The following is a 22,199-nucleotide window of genomic DNA, read 5'->3' on the forward strand; positions in this document are numbered from 1 at the left end:
TTTAATTGTCAAACTTGCAAATTTTATTAAATATTTGTGGGGATGCACTGAATCAATTCCAGACATACATAAATACAACGGCAGCTGTTTGTAATTTGCATTTTTATCAGTTTTGAAAGAGCACAATGTACTTTCCTGCATCTTATTTTCAGAATTTGCATCTTATCATCTTTGGCTATCCAGGATATAGTATGGAGTACTTGAATATCGCATTCTGTGAATTTTCATTTTTGATTGTAAATCAGATGATTGCTGGCACTTTTCTCTTTTCTCATTTTTCTCTTTTCTCAGCCTCCATGTTTACTTGCTCCCATTTCTTCTTGGCTCTAATGATAAAATATACAAAAGAGTTCTCTTTTACTGTATAAACCTCTTTGGAGCATCAGAAGTCTAATTCATAAACTACTTACCATGGAAATCTGAAACCAAACCAAAAATGTATCACATTGTGTCTAAGAAGTTTTCAAAACGCCATTCAAAGTTCTTTTTCAGGGGCCAGGAGTGTGGCCTAGTGGTACCACATACATAGAAAGAGCCTGAAGTGGTGCTGTGGCCCAAGTGGTAAAGCTCTAGCCTTGAGAAAGCCCAAAGACAGTGCTCACGCCCTGAGTTCAAGCCAGGACTGGCAAAAAAAAAAAAAAAAAAAAAAAAAAAACACAAAACAAAGTTCTTTTTCAATGCTAGCTGATGAAGAGGTGGTCAAGAATGGAAATAATACTACATGTAAGCCTGCATTATGAACAGTTTGAACATACCGGAGACAGGCATTTCTGGGTTTCTCACTTGCTATATAATCCTATCTTAAAGGGCATGTGGTCTCCAGAGAAGACTGGCAGTGACAGTAATATCTCAAGGTGCCTTCATTTCTTACTGATTCTCACAGACAATATTTTCTTCTCCTTTTCCATTTTTTTCAGCGCATCCAACATTTTCCCAAAAGGCTCCTTCCACCCCACCCATTTGTACATCAAAGGCCTAGTTGCTAGAAACTCTAAGGGAGACTAGTGGCAGCTTGTGCTTTCCAACTTCTACCCATTAGCAAACAGTCTGTCCCCTGGGAAATGCTGAAATTGCTATTGTATGTCCTTGCAAGTATGTGTAAGAGAAACTTGGTATTATGAGGACAACAACAATTGAAAAAGCTCAGTCCCAGTGTTCCCTGTTTTCCAGTTTAAAGCAACAAGAAGACCTACTTTACTTGTATAAAATATTGAATGTTTATTTTACAAAATATTTGATCACATCTCCTTAGTAACCTGAAACGTAAACCTTCAATCTTCCTAATGAAGAGACCTTTTTAGACAAGAATCCAATACAATTCAGAGATTTCTTCTTCAATTCACTTCCATTTTTCAGTTATATTTATAGTTAAGTTTTATTCTCATGCTCTACTTCATGCCCTACCTCCAGCCTGCTGCTCCTAATTTCTGGGTTTGGGACAGGAGGAGAATGATCATTGCTATGAAAGAGATAGGAGGAGAATATAATCTCAACAGAATTGACATGTCTGGGTCTTGTATAAGCTAAATAATACAGTCTAAGCTCTTTCACATGTTAACATACATCTTAATTGAAGCTGTTGTTAAAATACAACAGGTCTGATAGGGAGATTTCCTATTTCTAACAAGGGCCCCTGTTGTGTCATTGTAGCTTATCCTCAGAATATAATTTAATTAGCAAGGATTTAATCAGTGGTTGCTGGCTTTGTTTCTTTTGCCTGTCTCTGTTAGGATTACAGCTAAGAGGCTCAACAAGAGCTTCTTCCTGATGGTACTTGCTTCAATCACAACCAAAAGACTGTGTAAACTCACTGGTTCTCTCAGGAACTGTCTTCTACTTGAGGCTCCCATGAATGTGTGATGCCTGCCTTTGAAACCTGAAGATGATGTCATGAGTCCTCTCATGTTAGACAAAGCTTTCCTCTGTCAGATGATATTGGGAAATTTTCTACAAAACTTTCTCCTCAAGAGTCATGTGGGCCATGTGGTATATAACAACACAGATTCTGTGCTACACATAAGTGCTACACTTTTGTTCTGATGAGAGACTTCCTTCTTCCATGATTCAGATTTAACTATCTGGGATAAGAGAGGATAAAGCTACTGGGATAGAAGGTCAGTCAGTAGGAGAGTGCTAGGGAAAACATTCCATCCTTTAAAATCCCAATATAAGCCTGTAGGAAGCCATAGGAGAACAAGTCATAGTTTAGCAATTTCTCATTTCATCCTGGATTTGCATCAACTCTTTATCTCTTCCCATCGATCTAAATTAAGTGCAATTGCAAACTGAAGAGAAAATGTACTTCATTTAGTTAACACATCAAAATCACTTGGAAAAACATGGAGTGGGAGAGGAATTGTCTCCAGTATATAAAATTTAAAGATCTTGGTTCTAAGTCCCACCATTGTCAAAAGGAAGTTTTAAGAAGTGCCATTTCAGTTATTTATTGTGGAAAAAGTAATGTTGATGTGGATGCATTCTTCCAAGGAACAATGTTATCTGTGTGTATTGATTTCAGATTATTTTTGAAAAGTTTGGGACACTTACATAGATAAAATCTCCCTATCTATGTTTTCCTGAAACATTCAGTTGTCTGAGAAGTAAATAAAATACATTATTCTGGGTGATTTCCTGAACCTGCTAACCCCACCATGCTCTGGGAAAGACAATAACTTATGTAGCAAAAGAACAGTACACTTTCAGAATTCTGAACCTGAAGGTGTTGCCAGAATCTGAATGCCTTCTCAGAGCACAAAGTACAGTGCGTGGAAGAGCAGTGTTTTGACTCTCCCGGTCAAGAAAATTCAACTTCTGTTCTCATAACCTGTGCCAGCCTATATATGTCGACAATACATATAGTAAGGCTTTATTGTCTTATTTGTGCCACAATATGGTTTTATATGCATTTTAATGTATTATGAAATTTCTACAATTACTGTGTCTGTTGAGAAGAAAAGAACTTACCAAAAATCTTTCAGTTATCACATAAAATAGTCAAAAGGAATACAATAAACCATACAAAAATTAAATTGGTACTAGAAAAGATGAAGTCCAAGCAATTAAGTTTGCAAGTATACATAGATATATTTATATGTATATAAACTTTTCTAAAGTATGTACTTTGAACTAAAAAACTTGTTATTGTCAGAAGAAATGATAATTCAATGTCATAAATATTCAAATATTTACCTGGATATATCTTTTCATTTTTTGAATACATTTTGGAAAAGGGAATTCTTTTTTGCCAGGTTGAACCATTATATGATGTTGGTGCGTGTTTATCTGAGAACAAAAGAAAAAAGATGCTATTAAATAATACTAACCTTTAAAATCATATTCCAATAGCATTTCTAAGTTATAAACATCTCAATAGTGAGGCTATTCTCTACAAATTTCATTTTACCATTTCAATGCTAAAACAACAAGGATGCAAAGGAGTTTTTTTGAGACAATTCAAGATATCAATGGCAGCTCAATTTATTATATGAGTTTCTCTGCCAAGAGTTCTCACTAGAGATTAGGGAAATATCTGGAAGCAACCCAACTATTTCACTGCCTTGTTTAACTATGACTTTAGCTAGTGTTTAGAGACATTTACTTTAAAACTACCACCACCAACATGTTGTGTGGTACAATCCAAATCCAATTTCCTTCCAATGATCAAAATATTCAGTCTCCAATAAACTTATGGACTCAAGAAACCAAAGGTCTTTATACCAATTTGGTGTGTGTATAAATACACATTTCTCTGGCATATCTACATTCCAACAATTATCAAACCATGTTGTATTTGTGTTTTCCAGGATTCCTGTGCATCTGAGATTCTCAAAGTGTTCATAAAATTGCCAAGAATTTGCTTTTATTTTTTCTGTGTTGACATTTACAATAATAATATCTTTGCAACAGACTGTACTATTTACACATTATTCATAACCACTCACTAAAATAGTGGTAATAAATACAGTAGAATAAAATAAAACAGGGATGCATCACTTAAGAATGTCCTGATTTACATGTACAGTTCATGTATCATCTCATTCTAAAACAAAAAAAGTTAATAAAAGCTCAGTTCTCTTTACCTTGTTTAAGAAATAACCTAACAAAAACATGGAGTCTGAAACTATGTTTCCAAAAGTTCAAAATATTTGTCACTCTATTACCTACACATGTGAAATTTCAGAGAATTGGACAGCATTTTGAAGTTTAGAGAACTGAAACCGAATTTCAAGAGAGCACTACTCATCTAAAGCAAGATGCAGGAGAGATTTAGTTCTTTTCTCCTCTGTGGCTTGTACTTCCTGACATATACTTTGACTTTGCCTATTATATGATGAAATGATTTAGAAGCAATCTGTGCATGGTGGGAGAGATGAGAGGTTGTCAAAAAATATTGCAGTTAACCCTCACACTAACCCTTTCAAAAAAGTAATCCTGAAGGCCTAAAGAAAAGCCAGGGTAGGAAGAATGACAGTGATAATTGAACAACTGCACTTAGTGGAACAAGAAAATGTCAACTATTGAAAAACAGTCCTCCCTGGGGAAATAAAGCTATCCAAGGGGCACAAAGTTCATTGCTTTGAGGCAATGCTCTAGGGAGGTACCATACTCAAGTCGTCTACACCCACATCCTCAAAATCGTGTGCATAACCGTACACAGAAGAAATCCATTCACTAGGTTCCTAGACGTTATGGAGGGGAGGAAGAGGAGAAGGGAGGCCTGGGAAAAAGGAGAGAAGGAGGGTAGCAGAGAAGAGAAAGCCTCACCTGGACAGAGGTTGAGTTTGGGTTCCTTGTTAACATTAACTTTATTGTAGGACCCATTTGTGGGTCTGCTGCGGGGAGAGGCATTCAGCGGCACGGGCCTGACAGCGTGTCTTTGAACATGGATATAGGGTGCGTTCTCAGGATTTCGGTTTTTGTTGTGATGATGGTAACTCATTTTATGCTTGGGATGTGTGCTCTGTACTGCTGTAAAACAATGGAGGAGAAAGTAAGAGCTGGGACAAGCTTGCTGCACAGGCATAAACAAATGCACAGCTCTTGAACTAGGAAAATGGAAGACCAAGGGAAGCTAAAAGAATTGAGTTTAGAAGAGTCAGGTTAATATTTCAAGCAATATTTATGCTGCATGGTGGTGGCTTGTTTTCAGTGGAGATGTCTGATACTTCATCTTTCTTCATATTACAATTTAGAAAGATCAATCACACAAACAGACAAAAGTTACCTCTCCGCATTCCTGAGTTAGGAAAGTTCTTGGGTTCATCATAAATCCATTTTCTTTTCTTCACACCTTTAAAATGAGGCTTTCTCACTGGCTGGACATCATTCACTTTAAAAAGATACACAAATAGTTTTAAAGAAATGCTGTTATCTGAAAATTACTGTAGGTGATAATTATGTAGCTGTGAATTCCCACATTAAGCAAGAGGAAACTAGGTATGGTCCATTGATAAATGTCAAAAAGAATCTACCTTTTAATACATAGATGAGACAACCACAAAATGTTTTTCTCAAAAGAATATGTGGATTTTTTTTAGCCTACCATAACCTTGCATTCCAAACACAATTACAAATCTTGGTATAATGATTTTTAAAGTGATTTTTGTAATAGTTATTTTTAGTATAAATCTTTCTATAAGTAACTTTTTTTAAAATGAGTCAACTAATAAACCAAGTTAATATGAACTTCACTAGAGAATTGTGATGTATTTAAAAGGTCTTAAGATCTTAAGAAGAGGAATACTCAGTCTGTACACACAAGAGTAAATAATCAGAAAAATTTTAACTACTCAGATCATACTTTTATTTATATTGTCAATTTTGTAAAAATGAAGAAGGTATATTTTTACCAGAGAATCATGCAATAATTTGGTAGAGGAGTCTATTTGCAAGTGGTAATTACTACAGCACAAAGAAAATGAGTATCACTATACCAATTGCACTAACCTATTACAATGGACCTATAAATCTGTGTTTCTCTGAGCTCTCAATCTTAGTTCTATCTTTAAGCACTTAACGAAAGCTCAGATTCATTACATCTCCCACAAATATGAGGTCCCATCTATACTCACAAGCTCTCTGACATAGGATTTAGAAACCAATTATATAACAAATGCTGTTAAACTAAGTTTCCCGGGGAAAACAATCATGGTTCCCTTTTACTGCCTAGCTAAGGATTAAAAATATTATGAGTGTTACAATACCAGGTCTGCAGTGAACAGTGCAATGTACTGAATAAGAAAACAGAAATGTTGGCATTTACCCAATCATCCAGAAACAAGGACACACTAAAGCCACTAGCACAACTCGATGTTCATTGCAGCACTATTTGCCATAGCAAAGATATGGAACCAACCCAGATGCCCCTCAGTAGATGATTGGATCAAGAAGATGTGGTATTTATACACAATGGAATTCTATGCTGCAATCAGAAAGAACGACATCACACCATTTGTAAGGAAATGGAAACACTTAGAAAAAAATCATATTAAGTGAAGTAAGCCAGACTCAAAGAAACATAGGCTCAATGGTTTCCCTCATTTGTAATAATTAGTACAAATCTAAGACTCTCCTAGCAGAGGATCATGGTAGCTCAAAACCTAGATACATAAGGCCATATAGGATGAGACTAAATGAAAGTACCTCCAGGATACGGAAGCAAGAGCTATATAACGTGTTATTGTTGTTCTTAATGTACTATGCTATTTCTCATCTCTTTTGTTGTCCCTTGATTATTCTCATATTGTTACAGTATCTTACCTTGTTGTCTGGTATATTGTATATACATTTATTTGCTTATTTGAAATAGGAAAGGGAAGGGGGAAAAACAAGATGAGGAGAGGGGGTGGGGCAGGTAAATGGGAACAAAAACATGAGAAGAGGTATCAATGTATGTGAAGTAATGCACCTTCTATCTGGCAAATATAACTGCAACTCTTCTATTAATTACAATTTAAAAATAAAAAATATTATGAGTGTTCAATAGCAAAATGAGGAACAGAAGGAAGAGGGTGACAGTAAGGAAAATCTGCCAATCTCAATAGTCCAAAGAGAAGCACCTCAAAGAATACTAAATACCAAGAAGCCTAATAAAATTAATTCAAAGCATAGCAAAAATCTGTCAACATATTCATTCTATTTGGGTGAAATTTAAAATATGGTACCAATGAATTATCCAGGGAAGTGGAATTTTATTGTTTTAATGCCTCTGTCAAACTAGTAGGTGTTGGAAAGAGTTTGTAAATCTATCATTCCATCTTTGATCTGTAGCCCTGAGTGATTTTCAAACTGGCTCTTTGAAAAAAAAAATTGATTTCAACCGAACAAAGCAAAACAATAAGGAAACAAATATATTTCAGGTCTGTGTGATGGAGCCAGTGTCTCACTTGAAGAGGGGTCCTCTCTACACTTCATAATGACATTCTCAGTGGCATTTAAGACATGCGCTATAGACACTAGTCAGGTAGTGGTAGAGAATACTTGGGATGAGGAATGTCCTGGTTATTTTCTGAAGCAAATTAAAAAAAATAAATTGTCAGTACTGCGAAAAAAATCATCTCAGTTGGCATTTTATTTTTCAAACATTAGATGATAGGCACATCTCTTATAAATGCACATTTTTAGAATAAATCATCAATCAAAGTTCCCTCATGAGCATACTGTCCCTCAAATGACACTTATATTGCTTAAAAATATAGGACCACAGGTATTATTTTCAGTGCACAAAAGGTATTACAAGGTTATTAAGTTTATATTAAGTGGATCCATTGAAATAAAGTTCCTGAGGCTGTTTTAAAGATGACAAAATTTACTTGCTCAATGTGTTGGAGAAAGACGATCAAGTTAACCTTTAAAATGCTATGTTCCACATCTGTGCTGTCTGATACAATAGTCACTAAGCAGGTGTGACTGTGAAAACTGGGAATGTGGATAATATAATTGGAAAGTGGTATTTTAAATTTTATTTATTAATTTTAATTGACTTAAATTCCAGCTGTCATATATAGCTAGTAAATACCATGTTAGTCTAGTTTTTAAAAGGAACTTTTTGTGAATAAGACAAAAATATTTCTATCTCAGACACACAGATTTACACTTAATTTTAAAAAAAATCCGCCTATCACCAATAATCTGGGATGAAGGGTATTTGATGTTGGAGAAAAGTATAGGTGACAAGGGATTCCATTTTGATTGAGAGAACTGAGAGCTTCTATTCAGAAGACACTCTAGTTTTTTTAGTCCATGGCTAGGAGAGGCTCCCTGTAGAAAGGTACAAGTTGGAACTTCTAAGCTCAGTAGGCCATCATGAAACTGAGTAAAGCTAGCAATGATTATAAAGTGGAGAATATTCTTCACAATATTTAGTAACAAAAGTTACTTATTCAATGTACGTTAGAAACAAAACTGAAAAAGAGTTCTTATTAGTATTTAAGAAAATGACTAATTTTAAAGTTAGTAAGACTCCTAAAAATATAGAGTCCAACAGACTAATTTTTCAGAGTAGAATAGGGTAAAGAATTAAAGTCCCATGGTTAAATAAGATCAGAACCACAATTGAAACTATGGGGCTCCTTAGTCTTAATGCAGTGTATAGTTTGATTTATTACTTTTGTTTTATTTTGGTACCTATCACAGCCAAACCTTATGTTCAATTTAGCCACCAAATGCAAATGAATTATTGTTAGCAGAAATAATTACCTTTAGTATTTGGAGATTTTGACACAGTGATGTCTTTCTCTTCAGTTAAGGAGTCACTCTCATCTACTCCAAGAAATATGATCCTCTGTGGAACGTAACAGTCACCTCCTAAGACAAAATCTTACCATCAGTGGAAGCAATGATAGGAAAGTCATGAAATCTTCCTTTTAACCATTTAACATAGGAATACACTCAGTAGAATTTTTTTTGCTAGTACTAGGGCTTGAACTCAGGGCCTGAGCATTGTTTTTGGACTTTTCTCAAGTCATAGCACCACTTCTAGCTTTTTCTACATATGTGGTACCAAGGTATCAAACCCGGGTCTTTATGCATGCTAGGCAAGCACCCTACCACTCGGCTAAACTCCACTTTTGTTTAATTCCTTCCTAGTGATGCTATCCCTAAATGATATTGCTGTACATATCAACATGATTCGAATCATAGATTTGCATTTACATATGCCATTGAAGACCCAGCATGTGAGTTTACATAGAAGATAATTCACATATTCTACAAAACTGATTTTTATTTAATTTATAATCATAAGTTAAAGGAAAAAACATCAGGAGTCTTTAGCTCCCATTTCCTGAATGGGAGAAAGAACTGTTTTTCTCTCTTATTTCTCCCTTCTTTAACCCTGTTTATTAAAATAAATCTTTGCTAATCTTTTATTTTTTAGTTCTTATTGTCAAGGTAATGTATAGATGGGTTACAGTTATATTTGCTGATAGTAGGTGCATTACTTCTCACACATTGATACCCCTTCTTAAAAAATTAAAAATATAAAATAACACAAAATACGTAATTCAAATTTTTAGGACAGACTAAGACCGCAAAACCCCTGAAACAAGTGCCATCTTCTTGTACTGCTTCAATTTAAATTCTCAAATCCTTAGAAAATATTTTTTTATATTTCTGTAAGTGCTGCAAAATAAGAAAATGCTCAAAAAATAAATATTTGCTAATCTTTCAAAAGAAAAAACATGTAAATGTTTAGTAATCATTATTTCTACCTTTTAGAGATACTCATAATAAATGACACATAATTATCTTCCCTATAAAGGGCTGGGCGTTTGCCCTAGTGGTAGAGTGCTTGCCTAGCATGCACGAAGACCCAGGTGCGATTCCTCAGTACCATATACTTAGAAAAAAGCCAGAAGTGGTGCTGAGGCTAAAATGGTAGAGCACTAGGCCTTGAGAAAGTCCAAGGACAGTGCTCAGGCCCTGAGTTCAAGCCCAGGACTGGCAAAAAAAAAATCTTTCACGTTTCTTGATATTTTTTTTCCAAGGAAACAACTAAAGTTGTTCTAAATATTTCATTTAAAATGTCTAGATCCTGCCCATGAGTGTAGACTAGTGGTAGAGTACAGGGTAGTATGCAAGAAGCACTGGGTTCAATTCCTTGGTAACACACAGAGAAAGTCAGAAGTGGTGCTGTGGTCCAAGTGGTAGAATGCTAGCCCTGAGAAAGCCCAAGGACAGTGTCGAGGACCTGGGTTCAAGCCCCAGGACTGGCAAAAACAAAAAAGGTCTAGATCCTTTACTACACATTATTCTTTATTAACATAAAATATTGGTATCAAATAACTTTCTATACTTGGGGATGTAACTTAGTGATAGAACCTTGAGCAAAGCCTTTTGGTTTGAACCCCAGCACTACAAAAAGAGACAATTAAATTGTGAACTAACCTATGGAGAATCATTGAAACTAATATAATAGTTGACACTTTCAGAGACTCTCTTGAGTACTTTAAATGACTTTAATTGTCTTCTTATACTACTTATAATACCAAAATGAGTTTGGAGACTTGTTAAAGATACATTATGTGAACATTTTGGACAAAAAAAGTATTTTTTCCCTCCTTCACAAATTACATGGGTGTCAGGATTTCCCCCACTTGAAAAAAATGTCATCATTTATGCCTTAAATCTAAATATAAAACATCATCTCTGTGTATCTTGTTAGATTTGGCTCATTGTTCCAGTTATTAATTTCCAGCATCTGTAAATTGTGTAGACACATTTCTCTTCATCCAGTTCTTAAACACATTTCAACATTCATTTATTCTACAAGTATTTACAGTGTGTATATTATGTGTTAGTCATTCTTCTGTAGTTATTTATGATGAGTGGCTATATTCAGTCCCTAACTCCATGAAGCTTATATAAAACCCACAATAAAATTTACAAAAAAGTACTACAGTTTTCTGCCATGAGCAACTGGCATACATTATAACAGTATTCCTCCCCAAGTAATAAAATCCTATAATAAATATCTAAAAAACTTGGAAAATAACCTATGCATACCCTTGAAGAGCAATGGAAGGACACAAATTAATTCCACATTTTGCTCCAACTTTGTCCATGAGCCAAGCTCCATGCTTTCCTTTTTCATGAAAGCATTTCAAGTTATTATGCAAGGAAATACACCTTAAACAGAAGGGATCATCAAACAACCACACTTTAAAAAAAAAAAGCAAACAGTCCAAAGGTTGGGTGAAACATGAAATAGAGAGGAGTAAATGACTCCAAATTTGTGATGGTGATAATCAGAATCACCTAGGAATAAATTCACTCACCTCCATTTTCAAAAGCAGAAATGTCAGTCCTTGGTTTCCTATCCAGTGATGTTTTCATCTCACCATGCCTTTCAAATTGGCTAAGTTTTGTTGGCACTGCAAGACCATCTCCTGGAAATAAGGAAGAAAAGAAATCAAAGATCACACAATAAGCCATTAAACGCTGAAAGACTATGATAGCATTCATGATTAAAGTAGCTTATAATAAGTTAGTACAAATATTGTTTCACAATGACCTGATAAATAATGTGTGAAGATGAATATTTAAGCAAATTTTGCAGTTATCATTAAGGCAGCAGACATGCTTATTCTCGTATTAAGATTACTAACCAATTTTTGTTACCAATCAATCGGTATTTGGAAAAAATTAAGTAATCTAATACTATTGTATATGCATAATTTACTTAGTTTATTTGATGTATTTTATTACTTTTTAAAAATATTTTAATTATCTATTCACCATGCCCCATTAAGTAAAAAAAAGTTTTAAAATCAATGCCAACTGCAAAATTCTAGTCCTGAAATAATATTATGCTTTCCTTACTTATCTCTGGATAATTTGCTTCTATACTAAGCTGTAAATAGCAAAGTAAAAGAGCTATGAAAATATCATGAAATGTAGGTTCCTAAAGGGGATTCAATATTAGGTTAAAAAGCACTACTTTGGATTAAAGGCCATTAATGGCATAGTTGGTAAGATCTATGGGAAAAAAGTTGTGAATAATAATATTGTATCAGTTGTAATTCCTTCATTTTGACATTCAGGCTCTAGTTAGTACAAATGGGTCAACAGCTTATTTTCAAAGACTTCACAAAATAATTCTAGCAATATGTATAAAGGGATAGTGAGAGAAAATTTAAATGTAACACTATACTAACATTCAGGGGAAAAACTGTGATCAGTGTATAGGAAGTAATCAAAATCAAAGCAAAAGCTTTAAAAACATAACTCCAAGCAAAACTATATACATAGTATATATGTATATATATATGTATAATATCATACATAGTATTATATGTTATAATAAATTGTATTATGAAGTTATATAATCACTTGTGATCTATTTACATATATTTGTGTATAATATCATACATAGTATCATCATATATTATAACAAATTATATTATAAATATTATATAATCACCTTTGTAATCCATTAAATAGTGGTAAATTTTGTCTATATCTTGGTTTTTGTTTATCTGATTACTTCAGGCCTGTAATTGATCTTTCTATGATTCTCTTTCAGACCATTCTACCACTTTACAGGCTGTTGCTGCCACCTATTGCCGTATGTTTAGTTCACTACATGCAGATAAGCAAGATAGGTACTTTGACTGCTCTGCCTGCACTATGTTTGATGTTCATTTTGATCTTCAAACTTGCCCAGATATATCTTTCTCTCTGCCTCTATCTTTGTTTCTGATTCTCTGGTTTTTTCTCTCTCTCTCCCTTCTTCTCTCTCTCTCCCTCTTTGTCTCTCTGTCTCTGTCTCTGTCTCTCTGTCTCTCTCTGTCTCTGTCTCTCTGTCTGTCTCTGTCTCTCTCTCTCTCTCTCTCTCTCTCTCTCTCTCTCTCTCTCTCTCTCTCTCTCTCTCTCTCTCTCTCTCTCTCTCTCTGGCTTTCTCTCATAGACATAGATAAGAACAGAAATTCAATTTTCTAATTCTCTCCTAGTGTTGCAAAATGTGTCAAACTCACCCTAAGGGTAAGAAAACTACCTAAAATCACTCACTGAATTTTTTTTCCCTCTGAGTTTCTGGTTTGATACCTATAATACAATGATTTCTTCTCTTCCTTTAACACAAAGTGTTCACCAACAACAAATTAAGAATTACCAAAAGGAAAATATTCATGACAGCAGAGTATGGGACTTTTCTTCAGTATTGCCCTGAAATTGCCTGGAACATGCATTTGATGAAAAATTCCCTTTTGTTTTGACATCTTCCTTTTTATTCCTTTTTGGACAAAGTTACCTTTTCTTTTTAAAAAATCTAGACCTATTTTACAGTAATTGTTATTTCCTACCCAAATAATATGGTAACATCAGAATATTTACAGGGTTATTATATAGGGTATGAAGTGTCACCTGTGTTTATGAGGTCTATTCATTCTGTAGTTCCTCTGGGAAAACATGATTACAATAATAGTGACTTTTCGTGGGAGACTTCGGTCACTCAATAAAGGCATTTTCTTCTTACTCTGAAGTCTGATGTATTATTTATTAGTTAATCCTGCTTGAGTACAGAGTACTAAATAATTCACAATCTATCGCACCAAGAATCTCTTACACATCACTTTGAATGTTTCTTTTTTATTTCTTACCTTCTTGCAATTCGCTGCCACTTTCCAAAGGCTTTTCTAACTCTTTCTCTTTTGTAGGAGCTATGTTTTTGGATGATGAAATATCTGGAGGAGTATGAAATCTATAGTATTCACCTAATCTCCCATAAGAAAACAAAGATTAGTATGTGTATCACATCAAGTATCAGAAAATCCACAAATGTTTGATTTCTTACCAGATTTATAACACATCTCCTTTATTGCTCTTTTTTCTTCAATTTCTTCAGGAGTCTTTGTCCATAAACTAGAAGCATCTATAGGACATATTGTTTTAGAATTAAAGTGTCGCAAATCCAGATAATCTGAAAATTTGCAAATCAGAAAGAAAAATCCCAAATATTGCATTCATGGGTGGACTAGTTTTCCTAATTCCTAAAGTCAAGACATTTTCATACTCATTATGTTTCCATTACCATTTTAGGTAGCAGAATCAGTCAACAGAAAAGAAATGTCACATTATGTGTCTTCAATAAGAAGCTGGAGACCCTATAGACTCAGAGGCTGAGAGATTGTGTGTAAGAAAATAAAAGGCATGAAATGGAGGTGTACTGGTAAGAAGACCAACAGGGGGTGGGAGTTTGGCCTAGTGGTAGAGTGCTTGCCCAGCATGTATGAAGACCTGGGTTCTATTCCTCAGTATCATATACATAGAAAGAAAAAAGCCAGAAGTGTTATTGTGGCACAAGTGGTAGAGGTCTAGCCTTGAGAAAGCCCAAGGACAGTGCTCAGGCCCTGAGTTCAAGGCCCAGGACTGGCAAAAAAATGAAAAAAAAAAAAGAAAGAGCAATAGGCACTTTGTTGTATCCCTAACCCCAGAAAGTATGATGGCCTGCAAATTACAAAAGGACACATTCTATGACAGAAAGAAATTTATTTTTCTGGGAACCCTAAGGATTGTATGTTAAGATACACAGATGATCAATAGCAATCCAAGGAGATATACATCAATAACTATATAAATAGATATACATCAGTATGCATTTACAGTAGTTGTTAAACAAAATATAGTGTTTGAGTTTCTACAAGTACCTAAACATATGTAAATAAATGTGAGATCTGTATTACAGCCAATATCACAAACATGTGTAGACAAAGAACAAATTAAAACCTAATGTTTTCCACATATTTAATAAAATTAGAAATATTTTCAAAATGTATCCTATACATTGTATCATAAAAGTCTAATAGTTAAGCAAATAGGCTGAAAATATCATAAGGCTTTTAAAAGTACACATTATAATTAGATAAAAAAGGTTTACCAACCATTCTGTTCTTCTTCTTCCTCCTCTTCTTCAAAGTTAGTTTTTAAAACTAAAGGATGGTGGATGGGACGCGATATATTCTCCTGAGGTTTCAGAGGTTCCTGACTATGGGTTGGAGAGGGATTTCCTTCCTGATTTTCTTTCTGTAGTGTGACATCTAAAGAGAAAATGCAGTATGTCTGTCTGTTTAAGATGGGGTGACAACGATGTTCATTGCAGCACCATTTACCATAGCAAAGATATGGAACCAACCTAAATGTCCCTCAGTTGATGATTGGATCAACAAGATGTGGCATTTATACACAATGGAATTCTATGCTGCTGTCAAAAAGAACGACATTGCCCCATTGGTAAGGAAATGGAAACAGAACAAATCATATTAAGTGAAGTAAGCCAGACACAAAAGAAAATAGGCTCAATGGTTTCCCTCATTTGTCATAATTAGTATAAACCTTGGACTCTCTTAGCAGAGGTTTACAATAGGGCAAAACCTAGATACATAAGGCCATATAGGATGAGACTAAATGAAAGGACCTCCAGGATATAGAAACAAAAGCCATATAAGGTGTGACTGTTGTTCTTAATATACTATGTTATTTCTCATCTCTTTTGTTGTCCCTTGGTTATTCTCATATTGTTACAGTATCTAACCTTGTTATCTTATATATTGTATATGTTTATTTGTTTATTTGAAATAGAATAGGGAAGGGGGTAAACAAGATGAGAGGAGGGAGTGGGGGAGGTAAATGGGGACAAAAACATGAGAAGGGGTAGCAATGATTGTTAAGTAATGCACCTTCTATCTGGTGAATATAATGTAACCCTTTTATTAATTACAATAAACAAGCACACAAAAAAGATGGGATGAATATATTTGATAGCCAAAAATTATTTCAAATCATCTCTTATTTTCCTATGTGTCATTTTAATATAATTAAACTTGCTACATGCATATGTTATTTTGCTTTGAAAGTCACAAAAATGTATACTTTGTAAATTTGAGCCATAAATGTCAAATTGCTATTGTCATAACTTTTGTATGTAAACCATCATTCAGGTAGTCTTTGCTTCAAGAGAGCTCAACTTTTTAGTGGTGTGGAAGTTATGGGCATTGAGTAGAAACTGGGCTTCAGATTTTGAATTTTTACTTTTTTTCTTACGTTAACAATATACAGAAGATAATCCTTTACATTTCTGGGCAGCAATGAGAAATATAACCATAAAGATAAAACATCTGGTGCCCTATAGTGCAATACATTTTACTTAGTTGTATTAAATTTATTTTCAGTTTAGGTGGGCTTATCGGGATATAAATGCAGTGTGAGTCAAGAAGCAATATTGATCAAGCAAATTCGACCACAAGTATTATAATAATCATACATTATATCTGTGAGATAAGAGTAACTTTACTAATTACAAGGGAAAATTGTATACATTGCGCATATGATGACAGAATATATATATATATATATATATATATATGTCCAAATGAGCAAAAGACCCAGGGGTTCTAGTTTTCTATGGCTAGGAGAAGATTATTGGGAACTTATAACAGTACTTTCAAGTTTGTCTTGCACACCAAACACTAGCCAAATCCTAGGTTATATATAAGTGTACTCTAATATATAATATCAACTAGAAAAGAATAAAACATAAAACTACTGAATACAACAATTTATTTTTTCTCAAAACCAGTGGTCATATAATTGGGCCAGTAATCAGAGTCACCTAAAGAAATAAACAACCTCTTACAGTAGGCAGTAGCCTTGAGCTGAAGAGCTCTGGGACAACACCCAGGCCCAGAGGTCAAGCCCTATGACCAACAAAAATAAATATAAACAAATAACCCCTATAAAGGATATTTATTTATTTAGTAGTTTCTTGACAAAGAATGGAATGAGAAAATGGAGAAATTATTAGTAATTATAGATATACGCACATTTGTGTACTGATAGAAAACACTCAATAGGAGTAAAAAAAAGACTGCAAATGAGAGAGGAAAGAATTTCTGAGTCTACATCTTAAAGTGGATGAAAGGAAAGAGAATGGGCTTTAGGCAGGAGCATGATAGATCATCTATGCTAACTATGGAGAAGGCTAATATGTATGGTAGTAGTAATAAGAAGCTGTAGTATTTGACAATTTTTTAGAACTTTTCATGTTATTTGAAGTTTCTCTTTTGACCCCAAGATGCATCTTTGTTTTCTCCTGGCCCTCAGAGAGCTACTTTGAGAGATCTTAATTTTATCTATAAAACAGTAGTGAGTAAACTGTTAAACAAATTACAAAAAAGATATAATAATATGATGTATTTCATGCAATAAAATCACATTACATATAAAGGAATGAGACCAAATTAATTGCTTAAATATGTGCAATTATCTCATCCCAGCACCTCATCCATTCCTCTATCCATCTATCAAAGCAGACTTATTTTCATTTATTTTATTTTAAATTAAAATAAATTAAACTGCAAATTTTAACTTAATTTAAATTTACATTTTAATCCATCAAATTTAAATTTAAATATTTGAACTCAAAGCCTTGCGTTTCATGGCTAGGCAGTCTCCAATGCTTCTAGCCATTTGCTATAGCTATTTTTCAGATCGGTTCTCATGATTTTCTGGAGCTGTTCTAAACCACTTTACCCTTACTAATGTTGCCTGTATACTTAGAATGACAGGCATCCACTACCCCACCCAGCTTAGTGTTTGAAACAGTCTGTCCAAAACATTTTGCCTTCGCTGGTCTTGAACCATGTTCCTTCTGATCTCTTTCTCCTGAGTAGAGAAGATTATGGACCGGAGTTACCATGCTCTAGCCAAACAGTCCTAAGCATTTTTGTTCTAGATACTACACAACGGAGAAGGAATACTAGTCACCATATTTATAATCGATGGATGAAGAGAACCATTACAGAGGAATATTTTACATTGCATATCTTATATGATAAGCCTATTTTTAGTACTATGTGTACTGTGAGTTCAGAATTTCCCAGAAGTACATAGCAACAGGACTTAAGTTTTAGTTATCCTTTTGTTGAAGTCAATCTTTAAAACACCAAAGGACACGTACAATCAGCTCCTGTAAACTCATTTCACGAGCACTTAATCCGACAAATTTGGTGGCCATAGTAAGAGAGTAAAGGTGGCATAATGTTAGAAATATCATGACACCAGCTGCAGTGTTCTTGGTCTTCACTACTTTTGAGTACAATGTTCTTGTGTTCATTTCTAGAACTTATTTTAATGTCTCATTATAATTTAGTTGAATTATTTCTCCATAGTTAAAATCTTTGAAAGAATCACATCCAAAGCTACCCTTCTAGAAGCAACATGGATAGCCCATACCATGCCTTCGCTCCCTCTGTCTAGGGGAAAGGGTCTAGATAATGAACTGTACAGCTCTCCTTCACCTTACCTTAATGTATCATGCTATGTTGCTACTATGTTACATAGATAAGAATGTACTAAACCCAGCTCATGTAGAAAATATCAATAGATACTTACTACTACTTGGTGGCAAAAACAATCCATTGATATTTCGAGGTTTGCTATGGTAAAAGATACAACTGATCTTCACACAACCAAGAGGCTGAGTTTCCCAGAAGCAGGAAATGCTGCAGTTTTGCTGGACAAAAGAGGAGAGAAAATGTAATGTTTAGATACCACATTCACAATAAATACAAAGTGCTACAGTACTACACGGGTGACAAAAACAATTCCAATGACCACTTTACAACTGTGGCTTTCCTAGCTTCTTCTGTTTTTAAGTTTTGCTCTTTAAAGGATACAAAGGAGCAGGTTGCCAGTGGCTCATGCCTGTGATTTTCAGCTACTAAGGAAGCTGAGATTTGAGGACCATGGTTTTGAATGAGCTAGGGCAGGAAAGTCTATGAGACTCATCTCCAATTAACCACCCAGATAGCCTGAAATGGAACTGTGCCTCAAGTGGTAGATGCTAAGCCTTGAATAAAATATGCTCAGGGACAGCATCCAGGCCCTGACTTCAAGTCTTAAAACTGCTTACACACACACACACACACACACACACACACACACACACACACACACACACACACACACAGAAAGAGAGAGAAAAAGAGAGAAAGAGAGAAAGAAAGAAAGAAAGAAAGAAAGAGAGAGAAAGAGAGAAAGAGAGAGAGAGAGAAAGAGAGAAAGAAAGAAAGAAAGAAAGAAAGAAAGAAAGAAAGAAAGAAAGAAAGAAAGAAAGAAAGAAAGAGAAAGGAAAAAAAACCCCACTTCTTCCCTATTGTGGTAAAAGCATAATGGAACGTTATTGAGAGAAGAGGCTTTTACAAAAATGATGATATTGAGTGATTCTACCTGCATTTCCATGTGTCTAAATCTGCAAAGTGGATCTAAGCACTTTTTCTCTCTCCATAATGAGCACACAGTGTCACTACCCAGGGCCTCCTCACAGTGTCGGAATCGGCACTGGGAACCCTAAGGAAAGAAGAAAATGAAGCAAAAAATTCAATATATTAACACATGACTTAACAATAATATGTTGATAACGAATTGAAGGAACTATGGGTGTATTAAATCAAAATTACAAAAATACTATCAATAGAAAAGCATAAACCTAATTTTCAGAAAGTTGTTCTTATCCTTCATAAAATGTTGATAAGAAAGTATGATGGTCATAAGTTTCTCACAAAATGTAATTTTTTGTTATTAGTTAGAATTCATCATGGAATTGACCAAGAATAAAGCTGTAAACACAAATTATCATTGTCTCTTCTCAATCAACAATCTAATTTCTAGAGAAAGCCAAACAAGTATTTAAGAGTCCTTGGCTATATTGTAATTGTGGAGAGATAATCTGTCTTTGTGGGAATATAGTTATATATTTATACAGAGAACGGATAAGATAAAATTTCATGTTATTGTGGAATCTTAATTGGTTTATGCCACATAATGTATATATGCTTTACACTATTGAACTACAATAAAGTTTTATGTACACATGTACACAGTATGACTACTATATATATATATATACAGATATATACATACATATAGACTGTTTATATATAACCAATTATATACAACTATATACACATATATATGTTAGCATTTACATTAACCAAAGTAGATGTCAATCCATTCAATGGGTTGTTAATACTGTTCTAGAAAATTTTATGATCCTGGGGCTGGGAGGTTAGCCTAGTAGTAGAGTGCTTGCCTACCATGCACAAAGACCAAGGTTCAATTCCTTGGTTATCACGTACATAGCAAAAAAAAGAAAAAAAGCTAGAAGTGGTGTTGTGGCTCAAATGGTAGAGCCCTACTATCCTTGAGAAAGCCCAAGGATAGTGCTCAGGCCCTGAGTTCAAGCCAAGACTAGCAAAAATAGAAAAAGGAAAAAGAACATTATGTGTTTCTTTACACACAGACTCACAGTAAGAACAAATACATAGAGAATAAAAGGAGAATACCCTTCTCATATAATAGTTGCAAAAATTATGTAAGATTTATTTTTGTGATTATTTTTTGAATCATTTGATCACATACTGAAAACGTAGTCACCGTGATAAGTACTTGAAGTACAAGAAGAAAATTGTCAACCATGCACACAGTCTTATTTATCATTACACAATTTAATCTACAGTAGCAGTAGAGTAGGTCTAATTTATATAAACATCTTAGTAGAGATGAAAAAGACACATTATTTTATTCATTTTAATCATTGGTATCAACAGGAAGTCCCAAACACTGAGTTCTTACATTTATTTATTGAGATTCATCAATCCTAATTTAATTTCTCTGACTCTACAAATTTTAGTTTATAATGAGATGATTCATTTGTATTACATCCTTCCCTCTTCTGTGATATTTAATCACGTGTTATGATTTAGGTTTCTGACAGTGAAAACTACAATAACTGTGTTAATACATTTCAAATGGGGAAACATAATTGTATAAATTTGATAGTTATCTGAATTTGGCTACTTGGAAATTACATTAACCATTTCAGTGTTAGGAATCTGATACTGCAAGAAACCATAATATAGACACAGTTGCTTCATGGAAAAGCCAAAGGCATGTAACTGACAAAGAAGTTTCTAACAAATCATGTTTTAATTATCCTAGATTTCCTCAGAAAAATTCTATATTTATCTATCTATCTATCTATCTATCTATCTATCTATCTATCTATCTGCTTTTACTTCAGAATTTTAGTACAAAGTATTTTGAGAGAAGTTAAATTTTGATTCAGCAATGAAAATTGCTATACTGTCATTCTATTAAGAAGCTTAAGAATGTGAAGTACTTTAAGATGCACCATATTTACCTTTATGCATGTGGAATTAAAAAAGAAATAGCAGTCATTCCCAACTTCTGCCATTTTCAACTTTCTTGCTTCTAATCCAATGACTGTTTTATATAGTTATATAAATGTATATATATATACGTATGTGTGTGTTTGTGTATGTATGTGTGTAAGAATTGTAGGAATGTAAATATAAGAACTAAATAGGGAAAAGTATTTCTTTTCCACAGTCTTTCAGGTTATCAGCAGTAATACTTTAAAACTGACCTCCTGTTGACAGCATATTACACGATAGATAATTCTTAAAGAAATGTAAATTAGAAGATACCTTCTCTAGCTTTGCAGAAATGTTGAAAGTGGTTGCTACTAAGCATACAAACTCAAACTTCCAGAATTTTCCTCTGTTACCTAATCCATTGTTTGCTCATCACAAATGATCTCATGTGTAACTGTAGGCTAGTTTACCTTGGTGAATACTGTGGTTTACTTATTCTGTTGTATTAATCAAAAGACTATGTAGTATCTATTTTCTTTCCATATTCTAGTTGAATAAAGAATACAAACAGTTTATACTTCATAAGTAAAAAGTAGGAAGTATTTCACAGGTAATCTATTTCAGTCCTTGTTTAGAATTAAAATTAGGATTTAATAAGCTAACTATGGTATCCCTATTTCAAGAAAATAGATGATTATTTAAATCTGTACTTACTGCTATCCATAGGTTAAGGGAAAATCATACTTAGATGTGACATTAATAAGCATATAAAGATAAGTCAAACTACCTTTTCACCTTGAAACTTTATTCCAGTTTTAATCCATCACCAAAGGAGGAATCAATTATTCTTATGCGGAAAAGTTTTGAGTACTTGAAAATTCTGAGAATTCATTGAAGACAAAAAGTAGACATCCCTAGAATATGATACTGCAATCAACAGCTATTGAAGTGAGATCCTAGTATATTTACTAAAGAATCCGAACCTACCTAGTAGGAGGTAAAAATATTCACTGTAGCCAACTTAGAAAA

The 22,199-nt window shown here is 34.0% G+C and overlaps 2 protein-coding genes across 11 annotated transcripts in view; one reads left to right on the forward strand and one right to left on the reverse strand.

Moving 5' to 3' along the window:
• Window positions 1-22,199, reverse strand: part of Zc3h11d (zinc finger CCCH-type containing 11D) — a 24,481-nt gene continuing 2,282 nt past the window's right edge. For 4 of the 10 annotated variants that reach the window (XM_090328348.1, XM_090328345.1, XM_090328351.1 and 1 more), the window contains exons 2-12: window positions 19,225-19,344; window positions 18,388-18,508; window positions 14,880-15,035; window positions 13,793-13,918; window positions 13,599-13,712; window positions 11,277-11,387; window positions 8,698-8,805; window positions 5,225-5,329; window positions 4,765-4,968; window positions 3,190-3,282; window positions 1-326 (exon numbers count right to left, since the gene is read on the reverse strand). In XM_090328348.1, coding sequence (XP_090184474.1) covers window positions 301-326; window positions 3,190-3,282; window positions 4,765-4,968; window positions 5,225-5,329; window positions 8,698-8,805; window positions 11,277-11,387; window positions 13,599-13,712; window positions 13,793-13,918; window positions 14,880-15,035; window positions 18,388-18,508; window positions 19,225-19,344 — 1,284 coding nt within the window. In that variant the 3' untranslated portion in view covers window positions 1-300. Of the gene's footprint in view, window positions 327-3,189; window positions 3,283-4,764; window positions 4,969-5,224; window positions 5,330-8,697; window positions 8,806-11,276; window positions 11,388-13,598; window positions 13,713-13,792; window positions 13,919-14,879; window positions 15,036-18,387; window positions 18,509-19,224; window positions 19,345-21,196; window positions 21,266-21,503; window positions 21,570-21,957; window positions 22,059-22,199 lie in introns of those variants that run through there. The other 6 variants (XM_090328353.1, XM_090328354.1, XM_090328350.1 and 3 more) reach the window with 6 other exon arrangements.
• Rlig1 (RNA 5'-phosphate and 3'-OH ligase 1) overlaps window positions 21,638-22,199 on the forward strand; it is a 12,300-nt gene continuing 11,738 nt past the window's right edge. Inside the window, exons 1-2 of the mRNA XM_090328355.1 lie at window positions 21,638-21,780; window positions 21,984-22,118. Of these exons, the coding sequence (XP_090184481.1) occupies window positions 22,092-22,118 (27 nt within the window). The 5' untranslated portion in view covers window positions 21,638-21,780; window positions 21,984-22,091. The remainder of the gene's footprint in view (window positions 21,781-21,983; window positions 22,119-22,199) is intronic.

Source organism: Megascapheus bottae, chromosome 2 (genome assembly GCF_031878675.1).
Source record: "Megascapheus bottae isolate mThoBot1 chromosome 2, mThoBot2.hap1, whole genome shotgun sequence".
Lineage (NCBI taxonomy): Eukaryota > Metazoa > Chordata > Mammalia > Rodentia > Geomyidae > Megascapheus > Megascapheus bottae.